The sequence below is a fragment of the Dipodomys merriami genome, unplaced genomic scaffold, assembly GCF_024711535.1.
Source record: "Dipodomys merriami isolate MVZ:Mamm:240054 unplaced genomic scaffold, mDipMer1.0.p SCAF_12, whole genome shotgun sequence".
NCBI lineage: Eukaryota > Metazoa > Chordata > Mammalia > Rodentia > Heteromyidae > Dipodomys > Dipodomys merriami.
The window spans coordinates 12,421,246-12,442,130 of record NW_027202493.1 but is presented as its reverse complement, the minus strand read 5'-3'; the positions used below and the strand labels follow the sequence as shown (position 1 = coordinate 12,442,130).

General features: G+C 47.9%; 1 protein-coding gene across 3 annotated transcripts in view; it reads left to right on the top strand.

Moving 5' to 3' along the window:
• Positions 1–16,161, top strand: part of Rbpms (RNA binding protein, mRNA processing factor) — a 179,706-nt gene extending 163,545 nt beyond the window's left edge. For 2 of the 3 annotated variants that reach the window (XM_070016252.1, XM_070016251.1), the window contains exons 7-8: positions 3,847–3,916; positions 8,677–8,781. In XM_070016252.1, the coding sequence (XP_069872353.1) occupies positions 3,847–3,909 (63 nt within the window). In that variant the 3' untranslated portion in view covers positions 3,910–3,916; positions 8,677–8,781. Of the gene's footprint in view, positions 1–3,846; positions 3,917–8,676; positions 8,782–14,726 lie in introns of those variants that run through there. The other variant, XR_011370757.1, reaches the window with a different exon arrangement.
• The last annotated feature ends 4,724 nt before the right edge of the window (positions 16,162–20,885 follow it).

The following is a 20,885-nucleotide window of genomic DNA, read 5'->3' as shown; positions in this document are numbered from 1 at the left end:
AGGTGCATAGTTCACTTTCCTCAGTGTTCAGTGTGCTCTGCTGCTGCACCTTTTCACCCTTTTTTCTCTGATTCTGTGCCTCCCCCACCCTCTCACAGATGTGCACCTGAGTATAAGGCAAAGAATAGAGTCAAGCCACAGGGCGCCAGTGGCTCACACCTGTAATCCTAGCTACTCAAGAGGCTGAGATCTGAGGATCGCGGTTCAAAGCCAGCCCAGGCAGGAAAGTCTGAGACTTATCTCCAGTAAACCACCAGAAAACTGGAAGTGGCATTGTATTCCAAGTGGTAGAGCGCTAGAGAGTTCAAGCCCCACGACCACCAACCAATTAAAAAAAAAAAAAAAGTCCTTTGTTTCCACATCTTTGAAGTTTGTTTCAGTATGTATGTTATTTTATATCCATATGTTGAGGCTCTTTGGTATGGCACCTTTGTCTTTTGAAAAGCAAGAACGATAATGGGACTTAGTCACTACAAAGTGGCTTGTACAGCACAAGTAAGGGTTCCTTTCTTCTATGGCTGCTGTGGAGGAGGGAAATAGTGCTTTGTGGAGGGAGGAATCAGTGCCTTGGCATTGATACTGGGAACATAGATTCTGTGCACCTTAATTTCCTAATCTGTAAATGGAAGAAGCTGGAAAATGTTTTTGTGGTTATTTCACTTTTGTCTGGCATCCCATTTTGTCTGCTTCAAGTTACTTCCTAGGTATCTCTTGGTCCTGTCCCCATGTCACTGTGCTGAGGTGGTGCACCTGCCAGGGATAAGGCATTTCAGAAGAGCATCCTGAAGAAGTGTGGGATGGAATCCATGCGGCAGGACCCTTCTGGTCTAGTGCAGAGTGTCCGTGTTGCTCAGAGTTCACAGTGAGGGTGAGGTGCCTGGCACAGACTAAGTCAGGATCAGTGCTGGTTGAATATAATCTTAGAGGGTCTTAGGGGACCTCAGTTGTGGACATGCTTGTGGGTGGGTATGTGTGTGTGTGAGAGAGAGATCTCACATGGGTGTATTTCTGCAGACAGGATGAAGCATCGGGATCATACTTCCCATGGAAGGCAGTTCCTTATTATATGCCCAGAATGTGTAGTCAGATGCCCTGCTGAGCTGTCTCTAAAGAGTCTTCAAGATACATCTGAAGTAGCCTCCAAAAGTAACCTGGGTCCCCAAGCCACAGAACAGCTGGTCCCTCACGCTGCAGTGATTGGCACAAACACAAACAAGGAGTTCACCCAGCCATCTTCTAGTGTGCTCAGCAGGTGGGCGCTGCCCTCTGCTGGCAGAGGGGCACTAGCTGGAGGAGCCGGAAGAAGAGGTAGCCTTAGGTGTCTGGAGACACAGTAGTGACTCAAGCCTGGACCACAGAGAGATGATGAGTTTTGGGGTCCCACCTTCCATCCACCTACCACAACGTGCACCTCAAAATTGCCAGCCCACGTTCTCACCCCATCCTCCACTGCAGCTCAGCTGGACTCTGCCACTCAGAAGCAGCCCTGCCACCAGGTGGCGCTGCCAGCTCTGGCACGTGTGTGATGAGAGCTTGAGGCTGTGTGGGTGTGAGGCCTAAGCCAGACCTAGACAGGCATGGGGGGGGGCAGTGGGCGGAGGCTGGTGGCCAGGGGCTTCCTTCTTGGGTCACCTTCACCCACCCCAGACCCACGCCACCCACTTCACAGCTGTCCCTCAGCAACCCACCTACGTCTCCTCTGAAACTCCCCTTTTGGCACCCCTGCCCCACACCTAGGCCACACTACCACCACCGCTCTACACTGCCCCAGTGCACACGAGCCACCCCACTGTGTTGAGGAGCCCAGTCCCCAGCGCCCCGTCCCCGCCCCTCCCCACCTGCATCAGGAAGGCAGCTCCGACTCTGCTCTCCACTTAGTGAGCAAGTGGACTGAGGCCCACGGCCGTGAGCACGGTAGGTACTGCGCCCCATGTCTCCTCTGTTGAGTCCCTCTTTGCACCCCTTCCTCCCTGTCCTCTCCCCCTGTATTTCTCTCCTCTCAGCAGTGGTGCTTACCTAACTGCAGGGAGCCTTTCTCCCTCTTCCTTCATCTTCCCTGCTGCAAGAGTGGACACCATGGTCGCACAGCCGAAAGGAGCGGGGCCTGTGGTGGCTCCCACACAACCAACGGCCTTGTCCCCTGCACGGCGGGGCCTCTTCTAGCTGCTACCTGCCATCTGCTCGTGCCTGACATCCCCAGAGGAGACCTACACAGATGGCCCGGCGGCTCAAGGGGGTTACTGCTGTCAGAAGCAGCTGAACATGGATCCTTGGGCCTGCCAAGCCCTGGTGTCTGTCTCAGTTGGGCCAGAGACGGAGTTGGGCTCCGCATCCAGAGCGCACAGGCGCTCTGAGCAGGCCCTTGAGGCGTGTGGAACAGGGCAAGGTTAGCGGCTCTGGTTCAGCCTAGTCCTGGATCCGACCTGGTGGGGCTGTGTGGCCGTGGGCACTTGCAGCACCCACGTATGAACAGGTGGGCAGTGGGCTTTCGGCAAGCCCTGAGCCCCGGGGTTGACGGTGTTGGTTGCATCTAAGCCCCCACGCAGCCAGAACGGCTCCTGCTTCATCCTCATGCTTCTATGTTTGAATAATGCTTTCTCCTGCACCATGGGAAGGCGCCACTGCTGCTTTCCATCTCATTTCTCTTCCACTCGCAGCAGGCTTCTGGTGCTGCTCAGTGCCGGGAAGCCGGCCTTCTACAGTATACAAAGAGCAGCCACAGGCAAATCCTGCCCCATGCAAAAGATTAGGGGCACAATGGGCAGGAGGCAGATGCTTGTCAGTACAGACTGCTTAGGCTGTTGGTTGATTTTCACATTTCTCTTGGAACCTTCTACCAAGCAGCCAAAGCATCCTTCACTGGCAGTTGTGTCATGCTGGCCTCCTATAGAGATCTAAAAGAAGCCGGGCATTGGTGGGTCATACCTGGATTCCTAGCTACTCAGGAGGCTGAGATCTAAGGATCTTAGTTCAAAGGCAGCCCACGCAGGAATGTCTGTAAGATTCTTTTTTTTTTTTTTTTTTTTTTTTTGTCGGTCGTGGGGCTTGAACTCTGGGCCTGGGCGCTGTCCCTCAGCTCTTCAGCTCAAGGCGAGCGCTCTACCACTTGAGCTACAGCGCCACTTCCGGTTTTCTGGTGGTTTATTGGAGATAGGAGTCTCACGGTTTCTCCTGCCCGGGCTGGCTTTGAACCGCGATCCTCAGATCTCAGCCTCCTGAGTAGCTAGGATTACAGGCGTGAGCCACCAGCGCCCGGCGTCTGTAAGATTCTTATCTCCACTTAATCACCAAAAAAGCCACAAGTGGAAGTGTGGCTCAAGTGGTAGAGCAAAAAGATGATCAGGACTAGCGCCTGGTACCTGAGTTCAAGCCCCAGGACCTGCACCAAAAAAAAAAAAAACTACAAGAAGGGATAGCTGCGTCTCACCTGTGAGTGCTCTCTGCCAAAGACTGCAGGTCCCACCAAGTCAGAATCCTAAACTGAATCTCAAGTTGTGATCAGGCCACTGTCAGGAAAGGGTTATGCCCTGCCAGCCACATGCTCCTCAAGAAACCGCAAGGAAGGCAGCTGCCCCGGCGTGGGTGCTTCACCAGGCTGGACTGCGCCTCCAAATGGCTTTTGGCGTGGAAGGGGGAGCGAGGAGGAACTGGTACTGGCGGGGCAGATGCTTCCCTGAGAACTCGGACTGTGTGTTCACAGGAGACAGCAGTGTCCTGTGGTGCCTCCCGGCCCCTCCAGAAGTCCCATGAGAGCTGGTGTAAGCTGGTACCATTGAGGAGCAGAGCGAAGCTATGAAGATCATGAGGTGAGACCCCTGGCTCATGGAACCTCCTGTGTCTTTTCAGATGCGCTGGCTCCCTCCCTCCGAGGCTACTTCTCAGGGCTGGAAGTCCCGTCAGTTCTGCTGAACGCTGTGTGAGTACTTGCTCTGTGCAGAGCATGTGTATGCATGTGGTCCACGCTGCGTGTCTGCAGACAGCAGCTGACACTTCTACACACCCAAACCTTCTGCACTATCCTGGTTGTTCATCTTGGAAAACCTTGAACTCTCAGCTGGCAAGGTATCTCCCTCAAGAGAAGGTTTGCATCTTGGAGGAAAGTGAGGGATGGAGACTGTACTGCTTTGGGTGGTTGGTTGGTTTTTTAATGTTAAAATCGGATTCTTGTGCATTCAACTTTGTAACTAAGCCGTCAGTGCCAGTTTCTAGAGAACACATTTAGGAAATTTTTTATAGAATGGTGGCACAGGTGCTCTCAGCATTAAACAAAAGCCTTGCTCAAGCTGAAAGGAGTAAGTCATGCACTGAAATGCTTAAGTTTCTCTTATGCTGTTCCTAGTAGGCTTGCCTTAAGTGTTTTGAGTTAGGTGGTTGTTTTGTTGTTCTGGGGTTCGAACTAAAGGCCTTGTGCTTGCTAGGTACATTCTCTCTACCACTTGAGCCATGTCCCCGGCCCAAGATTTCTTTTTGTCTTGATGGGAATAGTGTTATCCACTTTGGCTTCCCGCTGCCATCTGGCACCAGAAAATACTTGTTACTTCATAAAGCCACCAGTTGAATTTTCCTTATAAATGGGGAAGTGATAGCATTTCTCCAAAACTTCTAAGGGCTTTCTGTAGTTTAGTGTGGTCACTAGATCCCTGTCAAGGGCAGGGTAGCATAGCTCGGTGTGTGACTTCAGTGAATTGTCAGAAAAATGAGAGGAGGGTGGAACAGACCTTCATCCTGTTGGAAACATGGGAGACTCTTGGCAAGCTGTGTGCCCATGTGTCAAACACTAACATTTTAGTCATGGGCCTTAGAGAACTTCTAAGATAAAAATAGTTCCAAATAGAACTGATATTCCATTTCTTCCCCCATCACTACAGCTGAGTTCCATGTGCTGAGAGAGGTCACTTGAGGCGCTAGGTCCTCTGTGGAAAGAACTGGCCTCTGGCGACCTGGGTTCTAGTCGAGTGGAGATGAGTTTGCGAGCACTCTTGGCTGAAAGGTAACAGGAATGACGGATGCCAGAGCTGGCCTCGTGAAGCTCAGTGCCCTCTTATGGGAAGGAAGAGCTCTGAATAGGATTTTTAAAGAGTGCTGGCATTTGTTCTCCACAGGCAAGTTGCCCCTTTGGCCCAAAGTGTCAGTTGGTGGGCCTGGGAGCTGCTGCGTGGCCTCCCTCAGTGTAGTTCTGAGCTCAGCATTTCCAGCTGAACTCCTGCCCTGAGTCACAGGGAGGCCTTTGTTTTCCAAGGAAGAGCTTCACCCAGCGGGAGCCAGTGAACCCAGACCAGAGGCACAGCAGAGCTGGGCAGGTGCTCTAGGAACAAGAAGAATATGGTGATTTCTATGAGCGAAGAGCCTTCAGTATGGAGATGTCTGTTGGTGGAGAATGTGTGTAAATGCTGACACAAGGGCCTGGGGAAGGGCTATGGGGCTTTTAAGCATTTATATATAGGCTGAAAGGAAGGCAAGCATGATTTCACTCAAAGGTCCTAGTCTGGGCATCAGTGGCTCACGCCTGTAATCGTAGCTACTCAGGAACCTGAGATCTGAGGATTGCAGTCCAAAGCCAGCCCAGGTAAGGATGTCCATGAGAATCTTATCTAAAACTAACCACCAAAAAAACAGAAGCAGAGCTGTGATAGAATACTAGCCTTGAGTGTAAAAGGTAAAGGGACAATGCTAAGCCCCAAGTTTAAGCCACAGTACCATACCAACACTTAAAAAAGTAAAAGAAAAGCATCTGGTCTTTATCTGTACCAGTACCAGACTATCAACTCAGGGTCTTGCAAATACTGGGCTTGTTTGTCTGGCACTGTGCTGCTTAAGCTATGCCTCCAGCCCAGCTTTTTTTGCTGGAATTTTCTGTCGCAGCTGGCCTCATACCTCACTCTTCAGATTGAGCTTCAATAGCTTGAATGATAGATTTGAGCCACTAACACCTGGCTCAACTCACTGTAATTATTTCCAGTTCATTATACTCCAAACCCATTAAGAAAGCCTGTTAGCCAGAGGCAGCAATGGCTACCAAAATAGTTCTAGCGATTATTCTCCTTTCAACGTACAGATCTGAATCAAAGCATACAAGTCTCCTGAGGATAGCTTATCATGGACTCTAGGCCAGACTTTTACCACTGTCCAGAGAAAGGCAAGAAGGGAGGTGAAGAGGGAGTGTGGGTAATAGTACCCATTACTGCTGTACTCAGAATGAGGTCCACTCAGTTATGGAGCCATTGTGCAGCTCTGGTCTCTTGCATCAAATTCTTTCCAAGACCGCTAATACTCCAAGCTACGTAATCCTAGGGAAATGTAAATTAGAATTGGAAACTGTGGTACTGATGAGCTAATATAAACACAGTATAGCAAAACAAGTTTGTCAAAAACAAACAAACAAAAGGCAGGTGCTCTCCCCCTTTCCACCCCCCTCCCCCAGTGCCACTGTCCCAGCAGCCTCCTCCATTCCTGGGAGAATTCTCCCACGTGTGGTCCCTGCAATCACATGAGGGCAGTAAAATTGCCAGGTATCAGACACCACACCCTGCGTGTCACTCACTCCTGGTGTAATGGAGTGTCAAGTGACATTTTTCAAATCCTAAACAGTCCACCGCCTGCTCTCTCAGAGGTTCTTGGGATTTTTAATTTATCCGTTCTGGCCTCTTAGTGCTAAAGAGAAAGTAATGACTAGAGATGTCAGCTAAAGTAGCTCCTAAGTAAACATGTGTGTGTCTGCTGTGTGCAAGATCCATTCATTCTGTGCCCCCTACAAAGTCCAGGGTTTAACACGATTGTGGTGTGCATGTCATACACAAGACCACCGTGCCAGGTGCACATCTCCTCTCTGTCCTGGTGCTGAGGGTGCTAAGTGTGCGGCCTGATGGATGGTGCTCAGTTTGTCTGCATGCTGTAGCTCCCCATCACTCAAGTTTTGGTAATGATTCAGCCGTGTGGCCCAGAACCGCAGAGTGCGCAACACTGTGTGGAAAGGATCAGTTTGCCATACACATGAAGAGCCAGAGGAGCAAGCTTTTTGTCCTGCTCTAGGTCATCAGAGTCACACAGCCTTCCTGGTGGGATTGGGGGCAGTGTAGATCGGGAATATTCTTAGAACTCATGAGATTTCCCAGCCATGTGCATCAGCTGGCTGTAGCTGTGCTCTGCGAAAGTAGCTCCCTGTGTGAGACCTGGACATTGAGTCTTGGTGGCCCAACAGCTCAGCTCAGCTCAGCCCACCTGCCTAACCCTCCTGTTCCCACCACTCTTCAATCAGCTTTTCAGAGACATGCAGGTGGCTTGTGCGCGCTGCTTAAAAGAACGAATGCATCTGGGGGTCATCTCAGAGCCCACCAAGGCAAGCCCACTGTCTGCACAGCCATTGTTGTCATTGTTTCAAAGTGGGGGGTTTAGGAACCCTAGGCTCCTGAGAATGGAGGGTCGGGGTTAGGGAGCCTTCCTGATCAACTTAAAACCCAGAGACCACGAGTCAGTGTGACTCCTTCAGCCAGCAGCATTGCACGGGCGAGAGGCAGGGCTGGGCGAGCATGGGGAGCTGCTTGCTTTTGTTTGTGAGGGCGAATATTTGTGTCCTTTAATAACCCAGCTTTTACCAGGAAACTAGATTCATGCATACTCATCTGTAAGTGTCCTCCCAGTGGAACTCTAGGGAAAGCGTTTTTCCCCTTAATTCCAAGAAGACACAAGTCCAGGAGGTCAGCCTTCCTTCGGGCTCCCCAGCTTGCCCTCCTTCGACCTCCAGTGCCAGCCACACCCTCAGCAGTGTCCAAGTCCAAGTCCAGGACCCAGAGTTAGATTTTGTTACTCTCCATCACCCGATCCAGGAAGCCCTGCGTGTTGGAAACTGTCTCTCTCGGACAGGGTTAAAAAAAAAAAATCAGCCTGACCAGAATGGAAGTTTGAGAACTACTAGGGGGCAGAAGCATTGGTACTGACAGGCTTGGAGCTAGGCTCCTTTCCTTGGCACCAGGAAGTCTGTGGCCAACAGCTGGCCCAGAAACAGGCCTGCAGGTGAAGAGTTTTTGCTGAGTCTCTGCTCCTTCATATTTTAAACGCTGAGCCCTCCTGTGGCATCGAGGACACGTTCACAGATGTGCTCCCTTTGGGCTTTGTTTTCCAGAAGGTGCTGGGAGCAGAACTTAGTCAGAGCTGTATGACAGCACACAACTCTCCTATGGCCTGCGGCTGTCCAAAGCTGTTTGGGCCTGAGACAGCTCCTTGACTCCCCCAGGACTGGTTGCCATTCTGAGCCTGTGTGCAGCCCCAGAGTGTTTGGGACAGTGCTCAGGGCTAGCACACAGTCCAAGGGAATCTAACCACATGTCCACTACTTCCTGTCTGGGCCCCACAAGCACCTTACACTGCTCCACCAAGCCCCGAGGTCGCTTTCCTGGCTGCTGACTTGCCACACTACTTGTAAGGTGGCTGTGCGGTGGCAGCTAACCTCAGGTTGGCATCAGAGCCTTTGGTCCCTTTGTCCTGGCTCCCTCAGCGGATAGGCAGGTTGGGGTTGGAAGTGTGGCTAGATTGGTAGAGTGCTAGCCAATGAGCAAGAGCACCAGGTACCAAGTTCAAGTTCCAGTCCTAGACCTAAGAGGGGGGAAAAACCAGGCTGGCCCCACAGGCACCTTTAGGAGAGGCCGCTACACAGGCTTAATGGGAAATCTGTCCACCCAGGTCCCAGGTGTGTGATGGCGGCTGCAATCTGTCTTGGGGATATTAATGACATCTTCACTGGTGGCGACTGCTGTCCAGCTGTTCTGCAAAACTGGAGCTTTCAGGTGAGTGCTAAAGGCAGATGCTGATGGGTGTGAGCAAGATGGCACCAGCAGAACCTGCCAGGTAGGTCCACATTCCTGGCACTTCCCCTTTAGGTGGTTTGGCAGGGAAGGTTCAAGTAGTCTTCAGGGTGCACTGTGGTGTTCTTAGGTGAACTGGCTTTACATACTTGGCTTTCCACTAGCATCTTTAAATGAAGTGTTTCCATTGCAGCTCCTACGCTTTGTTTACAAATGTAGCATGTTGTTGGAAACCTAAGATGTATGTTCCCCTTGACCTTATCCAGAGATGCTGAATGACAGGTTTTTGTCCCGGGTTACCCTCAAATTCAAGATCCTCCTGCTTCCATCTCAAGTGCTGAGATTACACGTGGTTATCACCATGCTCAACCCTAGTTGGTAGTTGTTTTTTTTTTTTTGCTGGTCCTGGGGGCGGGGGAGGGTGGGCCTTGAACTTTGGGCCTCAGTAGTGTCCCTGAACTTCTTTTGCTCAAGGTGGGCACTCTACCACTGCACCACTTGTGGCTTTTTTGAGTAGTTTATTGGAAGAGTCTCGTGCCCAGGTTGATTTCAAACCGTGATCCCCTGATCTCAGCATCCTGAGTAGCTAGGATTACAGGCGTGAGCCATGGGTGCCCTGATAGTTGTCTTCAAAAGTAATAACAGCATCCATTTCCAGAGGGACCTGCCTGCCAGGCACCTCATGCAGGGGCTTCCGTCTGCAAAGCTTTCCTGGCATCCTGCCAGAGGCCAGCACACAGCAATTTTTGCCTCAGTTTATGCCAAATAAGGTGTCAGATTCCATCCCTAAGAGGGGCCTATAAGAAAAGATGTGTCACCCGAGTGGGCAAGGTGCCTGCTGGGCTAGGCAGTGGCGGCCAAGTTGGTGATGGCATTTATAGGGCTCGGCACTGTTCGGTGTTTGCTCCGAATGCATGCATCTGGAATGCACAGGCCGCAGCCTCTGCAGTAAGGCCATGCTCCCTTCTGACAGCTTTCCTCCATGACATGAGCATTTCCCACATTCACCCCACGGCTTCTGTGGCCTTTGACTCTGATAGCTTTTCCTTTGGTCATGGTCCTCGGTAGGAAACTCATGATATCCTTGTTTGTATTATCAGACTCCTCCAAAAGCCAGTTTTCTTTCCCTTCCTCTGGGGAAATTAAAAGGCCTATTTAAAACCAGCATGCACATTTTTTTGAAAGCAGGTTAATCTTGATCCATTTTCCCACCAGGGCCTCAAGCTATGACCCAGCCTTACACTTAACTTTGCTTTCTCTTATTTTGCTTGTGACACTGGGGATTGAACTCAAGGCCTTGTGCTGGCAATCTACCACTTGAGCCACCCTCAGCCATTTTGTTTTCTTTCCTTGTTTAAAAAATATAATTTTATTGTTATTAAAGTGTTATACAGAGGGGTTACAATTCCGTAAGTCAGGTAGTAATTCTTTGTTTTGCTAATAGGGTTTCCCATTTATGCCTGGAAGCCTAGACCACAACCTTCCTATTTATATGTTTCTCACATAGCTGGAATAACATGCATGAACCACTGTGTCACACATTTTATTGGTTGAAATGGAATCTCACTTTTTTTCCCAAGCCAGCCTTGAACTGCTATCCAGCTACTAATATCCACCGTCAACTGCAGGTGTGACAGGCATGAGCCACCAGCCCCATTTATACTTGACATTTTGTTTCCTGCCAGTGTTGGGGCTTGAACTCAGGGCCTTGTGTTCTCACTTAGCTTTTTTGCTTAAGGCTGACACTCCACCATTTGAGCCACAGCTCCACTTTCCAACCTTTTGGTGATTAGTTGGAGATGAGTCTCATGGACTTTCTTGTCCAGGATGTCTTTGAGCCATGATCCTCAGATCTCAGCCTCCTGAGTAGCTAGGACTACAGGTGTTAGCCACTGGCACCCTACTTACACTTTTTTCATGTAGTAAAGCAACTGAACTGTTATTCTAAGCACATGAACCCCATCTAGGCAACTGGAGCTGGTGGTGATTTTGTGCCAGACAAATGACAGGCCTTGGGGATAGTGTGGAAGTGGGGACAGGTATCTTGGTACAGAGTAGGTTCTGATTGTGGCTGTTCTGTTCTTCGGGCCACAGGGGTTATAGGCATGAGTATAGAGGAGGCCCATCCAAAACTGAGGACAGATGACACTTCAAGGGATGAGATGGATGTTGGCTGTGGAGGAAAGATTCCCATCCATCCCTAGGTCTAGACTTGCTTTGGCTGTGCGGAGCTGTGCACTGACTCAGCCAGGGAGGCTAGAGATTGGTATCTTTGGAGCAGGGAAAGTTATTCCAAACTCCAGAAGACTTCCCCTAGGGGCTACATAGGCCATGGACTTTGTAGCCCAAGGACTTTGAACTTCCTTTTATTATTACAAATTAGCTATCAGTAGTTGAATCAAGCTAAGCTCATTAATTGCAGACCTTTGTGATGAGGTGTGCTGTGCTTATTTAGAGTTGGATGGAGAGATTCTTTGACTTCTGGTGAAAATGAATCAATGAGAAGAGTTTAACTTGGAAAGATATAGAGAGATAGAAAAGGCCAGGATGGTTTTTTTCTCAGCACTGGGAGCAAAAAGCTGCAAACTGCCCCCCATAGTGGAGGTTTAGGTGGTGTGTTCCGTTCTCCTGCAGTATTGTGAGTCCTTTTGGGAAAGGCTTGGTGAAAAGAATCTGTGTCTCTTCACCCGGCTGGCCCACTGGCCTTCATGGTGCTTCATGTTCCCGCATGTCTTTGGATTCTGTTTAAATGTCCTTGTTAATACATTCCAAGGTTTGAACTCCATTCCTAGCGAAACCTCTTCCTTGTTTACAGAGACTGAAATAGCCACATTTTGACCTTGTGTTCATTCTGGGAACACTGATGGCAGTGTGGATACATTCTTTTCCCATGTGAGAATTATATTGACATGGCAAAGTTCTGGAAAGCTCAGGAAACTACGACACACTCTTGATTCCTTCTCTTCTCCCTTCCTGTACTTCAAAAGATCAGCCTTTCTAACCAGCCAAAATCACTCAGGCCTTTACACTCTTCTTCCTGTACAGAGGTGCAGGGAGAAGAGAACTGAGCTTTACAAAGCTTGACCCTTGCTTCCTCCTTTCCCCCCTCCCTCCCTTTCCCCAGGGAGCTTCCCAAAGGCCCCTCAATGCTGGTGGGCAGAGCACAGCATGGGACCCCTGTACTCCTGGCTCTAAGGCCTGGGTCTTATTAAGACCAAGGGCTGAAGGACGAAATGAGAGGCAAAGAGGGAACAGCTTACACTAAGCAAAAGGAAAGACATGTACATATCATCCGATGTGGAAGAAATTGCATTGTCAAAGCTCATAGAATTCACAAACATAGACCACAATAATGACAATTTCCCTTGTGAAGGTTAAAATGTTTTTGTGGTATCACTTGGGATTCAGCAGCCCTTGGTCTAAAAAAGACCATTAGTGGCTCATTGCTCCCCTTTCATTTGACCTCTTAAGAGTCTGTTTCTGAATGACTTGGCGTTTTTGCCATATCTTCCTACAGGAAGGCCTGTAGGTTGATGGGATCAGGAAGGTGGGCTTCACGAGACAGTATATTTTGTAGATGCACTATAGTTGGTTAGGACCAAAGAAAGTACACACTGTGGGACAAACCTTCTTACACATCTGGGAACAGGGCACAGGTACCTTGCTGCCAAACACAGAAGACTCAAAGTAGCAAACCTGGTGCTGAACAGATGGCCGGACAAAGCTGGCTTTGTCAGGGAGTGGGGGTGCCACTCAGTGATGGGTTTGGATTTAAGTATGTTGCCTTTAAGGTCTTGGCGGAAGTGTCCAGGGAGAAGCCGATAGGAATGAGGAAAGCAATGCCCTACACTTGGCTGTGAACCAGAAAGAGGGGGAGGCAAGCAGTGTGCACTTGCTTAGGCTGTTGAGCTTCTGGAAAACAGGGCAGGTATCTAACTGGCCCCAGGCAAGCCCACCCATGCAAGCACAGTAGTCTCTCCTTTCTATATCCATTTGGTCCCTTTTGGGACTCCTTTGGTCTGTTGGGATGCAGCATCACGCTGTCTAGGCTGCTTTTCCAAGGTGGCCCTCTTAGGGCCCAGGGGGGTAACACAAACCCATACTGCTCCCAGAGTCCAGGACTGCCCTGTGCCATCCGCCATGAGTCACTCTAAAGTAGAAGCTCCACTGACTGCAGGGCTTTAGAAAGCTGCCAGGAACAGGGGCTGTGCCAGTTCTGTGAACCAGGGTCCTTGAGTAGAGGAGCCTTTGGCAGTTAAAGGGCAGCAGGTCAGGCATTGGTGAGGACCCCCAAGATGACAAGCATCCTCTTTAATCAGCCTCCTCACATGTGACCTGCATGTACCAAGGATGGGTATGAGAAAACAGTGCGCCCTTTGATCTCACAGAGCATGTGGGCAGGCATCAGAGACAGACGAAAGGAATGAATGTCCTACAGGAGGTTGCTTACTTGTCCATCTTACTCAGAATCCAAGTACAGGGAGCAGTTGGAAGTCAATGGGGTCACCAAAGAGAGGGATCCTTCCAGAGCATTTCCAAATCAAGGCGCTCTCTTGTTTGAACTCTTATTTCTAGTACTGTTGTCTAAAAGCTAGGTTAAAGCTGGGCGCCGGTGTCTCATGCCTATAATCCTACCTACTCAGGAGGCTGAGTTCTGAGGATTGCGGTTCAAAGCCAACCCAGGCAAAAAAGTCCCCATAAGACTCATCTCCAATTATACTACTCAAAATCAGGAATGGAGCTGTGGCTCAAACTGAGAGCACTAGCTTGGAGCAAAAGAGCTCAAGGACAAGCACCCAGGCCCTGAGTTTAAGCCCCCCAAGTACCAAAAAAAGGAAGAAAAAAAAAAAAGGTTGTCCCTATTTCTGATTTCACGATTTATTGCTAAATATGTTTTCCCAGTCTACCTTGGAACAGTTTTCAATGTTTTCTTTATAATGTCTTCCTACATACAAGTATTTGCATATACTTTGTGTTGCCAGTACCAGAGCCTGAACTCGGGTCCACTGGCTTTTAGTGGGCCTTTTTGTTCAAGGCTGGCACTCTACTACCTAAGCGACCCTTCAGTTTTCTTTGCTGGTTAATCAAAGATAGTTTCTTGGACTTGCTTCAAACCATAATCCTTAGATCCCAGACTCTTGAGTAACTATAATTACAGGCATGAGCCACCAGCATCAAACCTGTGTACACCTTTTCTACAACCACATTCTGGTAAGATGGCAAGAAAATACAGGAGCTGGAAAAGTAAAATGAATGCCAGAAGGTTTTACAACATATCCTGAACCTAAATAGGTAAACCAAGCACTCAGGAGTCTGGGGCAGAAGGTTCTGGGGTAAGGCTTGACTACCTACACACAGAGTGAAACCTCTTGTTACATGAGCATTTCCTTGCAACTTCAGGGAAAGGTGGTTTTTGGTGGGAGGGAAGAAACTGAGAAGGGGTCATGCTTTGTAGCCCAAAATGGCTTACAACTTGGGATTTTCCTGCCTCTGTGCTGGGAAGAGAGGGAGAGATCTTTTAGGTTTGCTATAGAAAAGAAATGGAGGGGCTGGGAATGCAGTTAGTGGAAGACTGCTTGCCTTGTATGCGTGAAGCCTTGGGTTCAATTCTGTAGTACCACATAAACAGAAAAACCCATAGTACCACATAAACAGAAAAACCCAAAAGTAGTGCTGTGGCTTAAGTGACAGAGTGATAGCCTTGAGAAAAAGAAGCTCAGGGACACTGCGCAGGCCCTGAACTCAAGCTCCAAGAGATAAGAAACGGAATATATGCTACCCATGAATCGTGGAGGCCATTAATGACTTGGGCAGTCTTTATATATGGTCAGATAGTCCCCTATAAACTCTCTCATAAGGAGCTGCAGCACTAGGTGATAGGACTGGATTCAATCTTCTAATCTGCTCTCTCGACCTACTTTATTTCAGGCTTGGAAAAACCTTGCCCAGTTTTGATCCCTTCAAGACTTTGCCACAGCCTCTATCACACATCTGTTTTTCTTAAAATAGATATAATAAAAATGTTTTACCCTTTTACACTGTAAAATTATAAGAAATAGTGTGTTATTTGTGAATGCATGGTCTGACATTTGTGTACTGTACAGTTGAGATTTTCAAACAAAACCTAAAAGTCAACAATCCAAGAAAGTGAGTATTTTTATACCAAACATTTTAAGTATGACGTATGAATTCTTACACTGGGTTGCATCACAACTTTTGTGCTTGATTTTGAATGCTTGTAATTAAAAATATCTATTTTTTTTCCTCTTAAAAACAAGCTGCATGTTTCTAACTAGTATCAAAAGTTCCAGAATTGCATTGTGAATGTACAGAATCTGTGCCTGGCCCAAGTCCAGGATATTTTAGTGTTGTGTTGTTAGACCTGTTCTCTGAAATACAAGGTGGAGAATTCTGTGGATAACCTGTGAGACAATCGAAGCTTCTGCCTCAATGGCACATTCACATCTGGGCATAGAAAACATTGGTGAAGCTGAGCAGATGTGCCATTAGAAACCCTCCTGTGGCTGCAGACCCTGGGTGCCAAGGGTTGTTTTGCAGTTTCTCTTTTTTTCCTAGTGTGTGACTGACTGCTGATCACTACTCCCTTCCCACTCTGGGCCAGTGGAACTGTTGAGTCAGCCTCACCCATAAGGGAGACCTTGGCTTGGAGGCAGAGCCGACTTCGCTCACGTGGCTGCAATGGCCAGTGTATGTGTCTGAAGTGATTTTGCAAGACATCGGCCCAACTGAGCTGGTGTTCTGGAGTTTGGGCGGCACTGTGCCAAACAGACCATCTATCGTGTGCTCACTGCGAGACTCCCTACCCCATGGCACCGATGAGGATGAAAGGAACGAGCGACCACGTGCAATGAGTACTGTTGGCTTTGCTTCCAGACTTGTTCAAAACTGAATGTCAGTGGACATTCGCAGAGTCAGCCAGCTCGGCTCTTCCCCCTCCCCCTATACAAGAGCCACGTGTGAAATTGTATTGACCTCAGTTTCCCACTGCTGATATAGCTAGTCACAATCTGCTCATGTTAAACTTTCAGTTTTACTGATTATATACATGCTTGATGTGAGGTTTTGTTTCATTATTTTTTCACTAGAAATGTTACGATATATTAAAGGTCACCGCAAATAAACTGGGCTAGGAGAGACAGGCTCATCTTTCTTGCCATAAATAAAGGAAGCACCAGCCTGGGAACCCCGGCTGCATCACTGCTGCGGTCATGGACCTGCCCTTGGCATGAGGCTCTAAGTGAGAATCCTGAGGAAACCAGAGCCACTTCAGTTAGACTTTCCTAAACTGTTGAAAGGTACTTTTCTATTGTCATTTTAAGAAATAAACTCTTTACTCCAGCTATCACACTATTGCTTGTTTTACAAATGTGTCCTATAATGCAAACTTGGGACCAGTCCTTCCCTGGCTGCTAAAACACAGAGATGAAAGGAGGAACTGGGAGAGGCAGGGATGGACGATCTGTACAAATGCAGCTATAGCCATCAGAGGCCACCAGGACTCCTTCACAAACTCAGCTGACTACCATCCACATCAGCTTACAAAGCCTGAGCTCAAGACTGTGCAAATTCTATTGAAGTATCACAAGTTTTTCTGCAGACTTAGCCAGGATGACAGGATTATATGCTCTCATCCTTCTAATTCTCAGCTAATTAGAACCATCATTGGTGAGTCATGTGATTTAGACTGCACATTACTCTGCCAGAGGAGACTGACCACCAAACACAAGTCATAGCCAGTGCCCTTGGATACATGGAGAGCTAACTGATGGCTTTGCACACCATCTCCGGGTTCTGCAGGCTGAAGGCTTTCCCTTTGGCCATCTGTAAGCCTCTCACTTCCAGGCACCAGGACCGCAACAGCTGGCTCCAAAGTAGTGTTGTTATGAAGTCACTGCCATTGCACAAGAGGCTTCAGGGTGGTTGATGAAACAGAGGTATTTACCAATTTAGAATAAATTCCACACACATACCTACTGACCAATAACTTGAAACTGTAATGAGGTAGGTGTTCAACACCTGTCTTTCACTGAACAGAAATGAGTAGTGTCATTTGAAATTTGAGATCAGGAAAATGTCCACTCCTACTCCCTTGTAACAGATTCTAATTTGTAGGCTCCACGACGTTAACAGCCATCTTTCAGTTTCATTAAAAAATGGACTATTATGAACATAAAACTAATTTATACAACTAATCCGTACATTTAAAATAATGTGCCTTAGCCAGGTGCCTGTGGCTCACGCCTGTAATCCTCACTACTCAGGAGGCTGAGATCTGAGGATTAGAGTTCAAAGCCAGCCCGGGCAGGAAAGTCTGTGGGACTCTTTAACAATTAACCACCAGAAAACCAGAAGTGGCACTGTGGCTCAAGTGGTAGAGCACTAGCCTTGAGCTGAAGAGCTCAGGGACAGCGCCCAGGCCCAGAGTTCAAGCTCCATGACTGGCATAATAGTAATAATAATGTGCCTTCTACCCGCTGCTAACAAAATTTCAAATTAAAGGCACTTTGAGTTGTCCTGTTCAGGTTTCCAGTTTGCTCAACCCAGTGCTTACACAGCCACCTGACTTCCATGGATTCATTATTGCCCCAAACCCTATCCCCACTTCAGATCCTGAATAGAGTGATGGAGGTATGGCTGATGTCCTAGATTGTGCCGGGGTCAAGATAGGGGCTCACGTTTCTTCAGATGGCCTTGGGCAGAGAGGACATGCCCAGTGTGGAGAGCATGAACAGGTTTCCTGCTGCATCTCCTGTCTGCAATCAACACTCTTCCCTGGGGATTAGTACATGGTTTTCTCCAGACTCAACTTTTAAACCATTTTGCAAAACCCTCTCATGACAGTTTTACAGCTCCTTAACCAAAGTTTCTGACCAGTAATTTTATCTCTCTGAAACACTAGTCCTCAAAATGCCTCTAACTCGATGATGATACCAAACTAAATGTAGTCACCAGTTTGAGAAAGATTCCAAAATTCAGACACTTTGAAGAGTTTTGCTAGATGCCAATGGTTCATGCCTCTAATCCTAGCTACTCAGGAGGCTGGGATTTGAGGATTGCCATTTAAAGCCAGCCCAGTTAGTAAAATCCTTGAGAGTCTTCTCTATTAGCCTCCAAAAAGCCAGAAGTGCCTCCAGTGAAAAAGCTCAGGGACAGTGCCCAAGCTCTGAGTTCATTCCCCAAGGTACACAAAGAACTTTCTACATGCCTGCCTCAATTGCAAAACATCCCAGATGGTACTGCCATATCTCATGGTGCCTCCGAACTGCCCAGGCTCTGCAACTCCATCCCCAGGTCTCCAAAGAAGCCAACATGAACTTTGCCTTGGCTTGTCACTATCTGTAACATAACTTGCCACAAAGCATTCATTTGCTACCATTCCTACGCCTCTCCTAGGAAGGCTGAGCAGGAAAGAAAATGGGGTCCTTCTGTTCCACCTAGAAAACTCACTTGTCCACCTAGAAAACTCACAGTTGGCGATTATGTCCATTGATACCAAATTAGAAACTTGCATTTAACTTCAACCCACATTGTCTTTTGAGCAAAAAATAGGCCCAAATGCAGTACAAAATGATGCTTGAATTAAAATATTTATCTGGTCAAAGAAACACTTTTCCCCTAAAATTAGGCCTCGGGTCTGAGCTGCTCAGCAAACATCCCCAGTATCATCTGAGTCAAGTGCAAGATAAACCAGTTCTTGGCATTTCTAAAGCTAACCTTGCCAAATTCAAGCTGTGGTTTGCTTAGCAAACCACATCGCAGGCCCATGTTTTCTTTAAGGGGCGGGGGGTGGGGGGGGCAGGGAAGGAAACTACAAGATTTTGCACTGAACATCCTTTGCAAAATTCTGGTCATCTAAAAGGTCCCTGGGTCTTCACTAGCATCCTGAAACCACAGAACCACAGGAGTGTGCTGCCAGCCCACACAAGCCAGGTCCTCTGGACTTGCAACAGAGTACCCTTGTCAATCTGCTCGTGAGGGGCCCACGGCATTTCTACCCTAGTACAAACCAGGCCCATTCCCACTCAACCTCAGAGACCTCAGACAAGCCATGTCCAAGGTGATTTGCCCGCCAACCAGAAAGCCTCTTACAAAGAGAAATGTGCCATTTAACCTACCGTCAGGGAGACCAAGGACATCAGGCTGGACTATTCTAATTCCACATTCTCAAAGTGCTTCCACATGCTAAGGAAACAAAACAGGCCAGGAATGGGTGTTCCATAACTCATTTAAGACATTTCCGAGAGATCCTGGGCTCCCAACCCTCAGACTCCAACACTAGAAATGAACCATACATGTGAAGTACCAAAGGCAGCCACAACAGGCAACACCACGACGGTTCTAAGCACAGTGCCCAGCCTTGCTGCAGAGCCTTCCCCACCCCCATGCTGGTCTCAGTTTACAAACAAAAAGCCCAGCCTTCACATGTATCATTTGAGAGTATATACAGTAGAGGAAGAATGGACACTGAGTCATGTTCTATACTGTGGGACTGACAAAAGCTAGACTGTACATATGCATTCCTCCCCTAGGACCCCCAGAACAAGGAATCATGGGATATTCCTGCACTGCCTTTGCTAACACTCTTCTCAACAGGTATCAAGTGTTCCTCCATCCCCAGGGTCCTGCCATCATCTGGCCATACGTAACAGGCAGCGACAGAACAGTCGAATGCTCTTTTATACTTTATCTATGCTCAACTGCATTTCTGTTAGCTCTCCCCTAAAAGCCTCCCATGGTTGTGATGAATTATAGATCCAGTGCACAGTACTGTCTCTGCCTCAATTCCCAGCTCTGCCTGTTCCCACTTGCTTCTAAATGGTAGTAGATCTGACAGAAGTGAGAATACAGCTTTATCTGGGAATTTCTAGGGGAAACACCCAGAAGAATTGCTAAAAAGACTTCATTATTATCATTGGACAGAATGAGACTCATCAATTTTCCACAAAGACCATCTTCCTCACACATTCCCTAGTATGCAATCTAACACATCATAGGAGATATGTTAGGTATCAAGGCTTAAAATTCAGAGGTAATAACATTATGAAATACTGAAATATTTTCCCAGGACCAAGAATGCCACAAAGATGTTAGCAAGGCAAGTACTAGTGACTCACACCTGTAATCCCAGCTTCTCAGAAAGTTGATCTCAGACAGCCTGAGCAGGAAAAGTCCCAGAGACTCTTTACTTCCAATTCTCCATCAAAAAGTCAGACGTAGAGCTGCGGTTCAAATGGTAGAATGCTAGTGGTAATCACACAACCCGAGTTAAAGCCCTAATACTAGCGCGTGTGCATGCGTGCGCGCGCACACACACACATCCAAACCAAAGCAAAGCAATAGGTAACAAAGTGAAATGACAGAACTGAAAAGCAAGCTGGGGGTACTGTTCCAGTGGTAGTCCACTGGCCCAGCAAGTAGAAGGACTCAAGTTCAAACCCCTGTACCACCATCAAAGGAAAACTTGCAAAGACTGGACAGCAAAGAGGGTGAACCTTATTATACATGAGTATGCCAGAGGCACAAGCCCTTTGAATTACAAACTGTACTTAGCAATACATGCCTGATACACATTTACTTAAGTTCTGAGACCTCTGACTTTGCAGAATTCCATTACAGTCACTGTAATTGAGGAAGTGCCTCCCTGCTCAACCCTTCAGTGTGTTCTCTGTTGCCTGAGAAACACTGTCTATGTGAGTATAGAGGTTTACATCCCAATGCTCCACATTTCTGAGGCCTCTGACCCTTTCCTGTCAGCAAAATTCTACCATTTCCATTTTTGTTCTAAGTCACTGTCATTTTGAGGTTTCAAGTAATCCTCCCCCAAAATGTACAACCCTTTTATAGGTGGGCAACCTTGCTTTAAAACTTCAGCAAGTACAAGCTACCTATCAGATTTAGGGGGGGGGGGGTAAAAAATACTAAATCCCAAGTCATAGATGAATTCTGTCTATAAACTCACCTGTGAGGACTAGAGTCATGACACAAGTGGTAGAGAGCCCCCTGAGCAAGTAAAGGCTAAAACCCATACTACCAAAACAGAAGAGAGAAATGCAAGGCCAAGCCTGG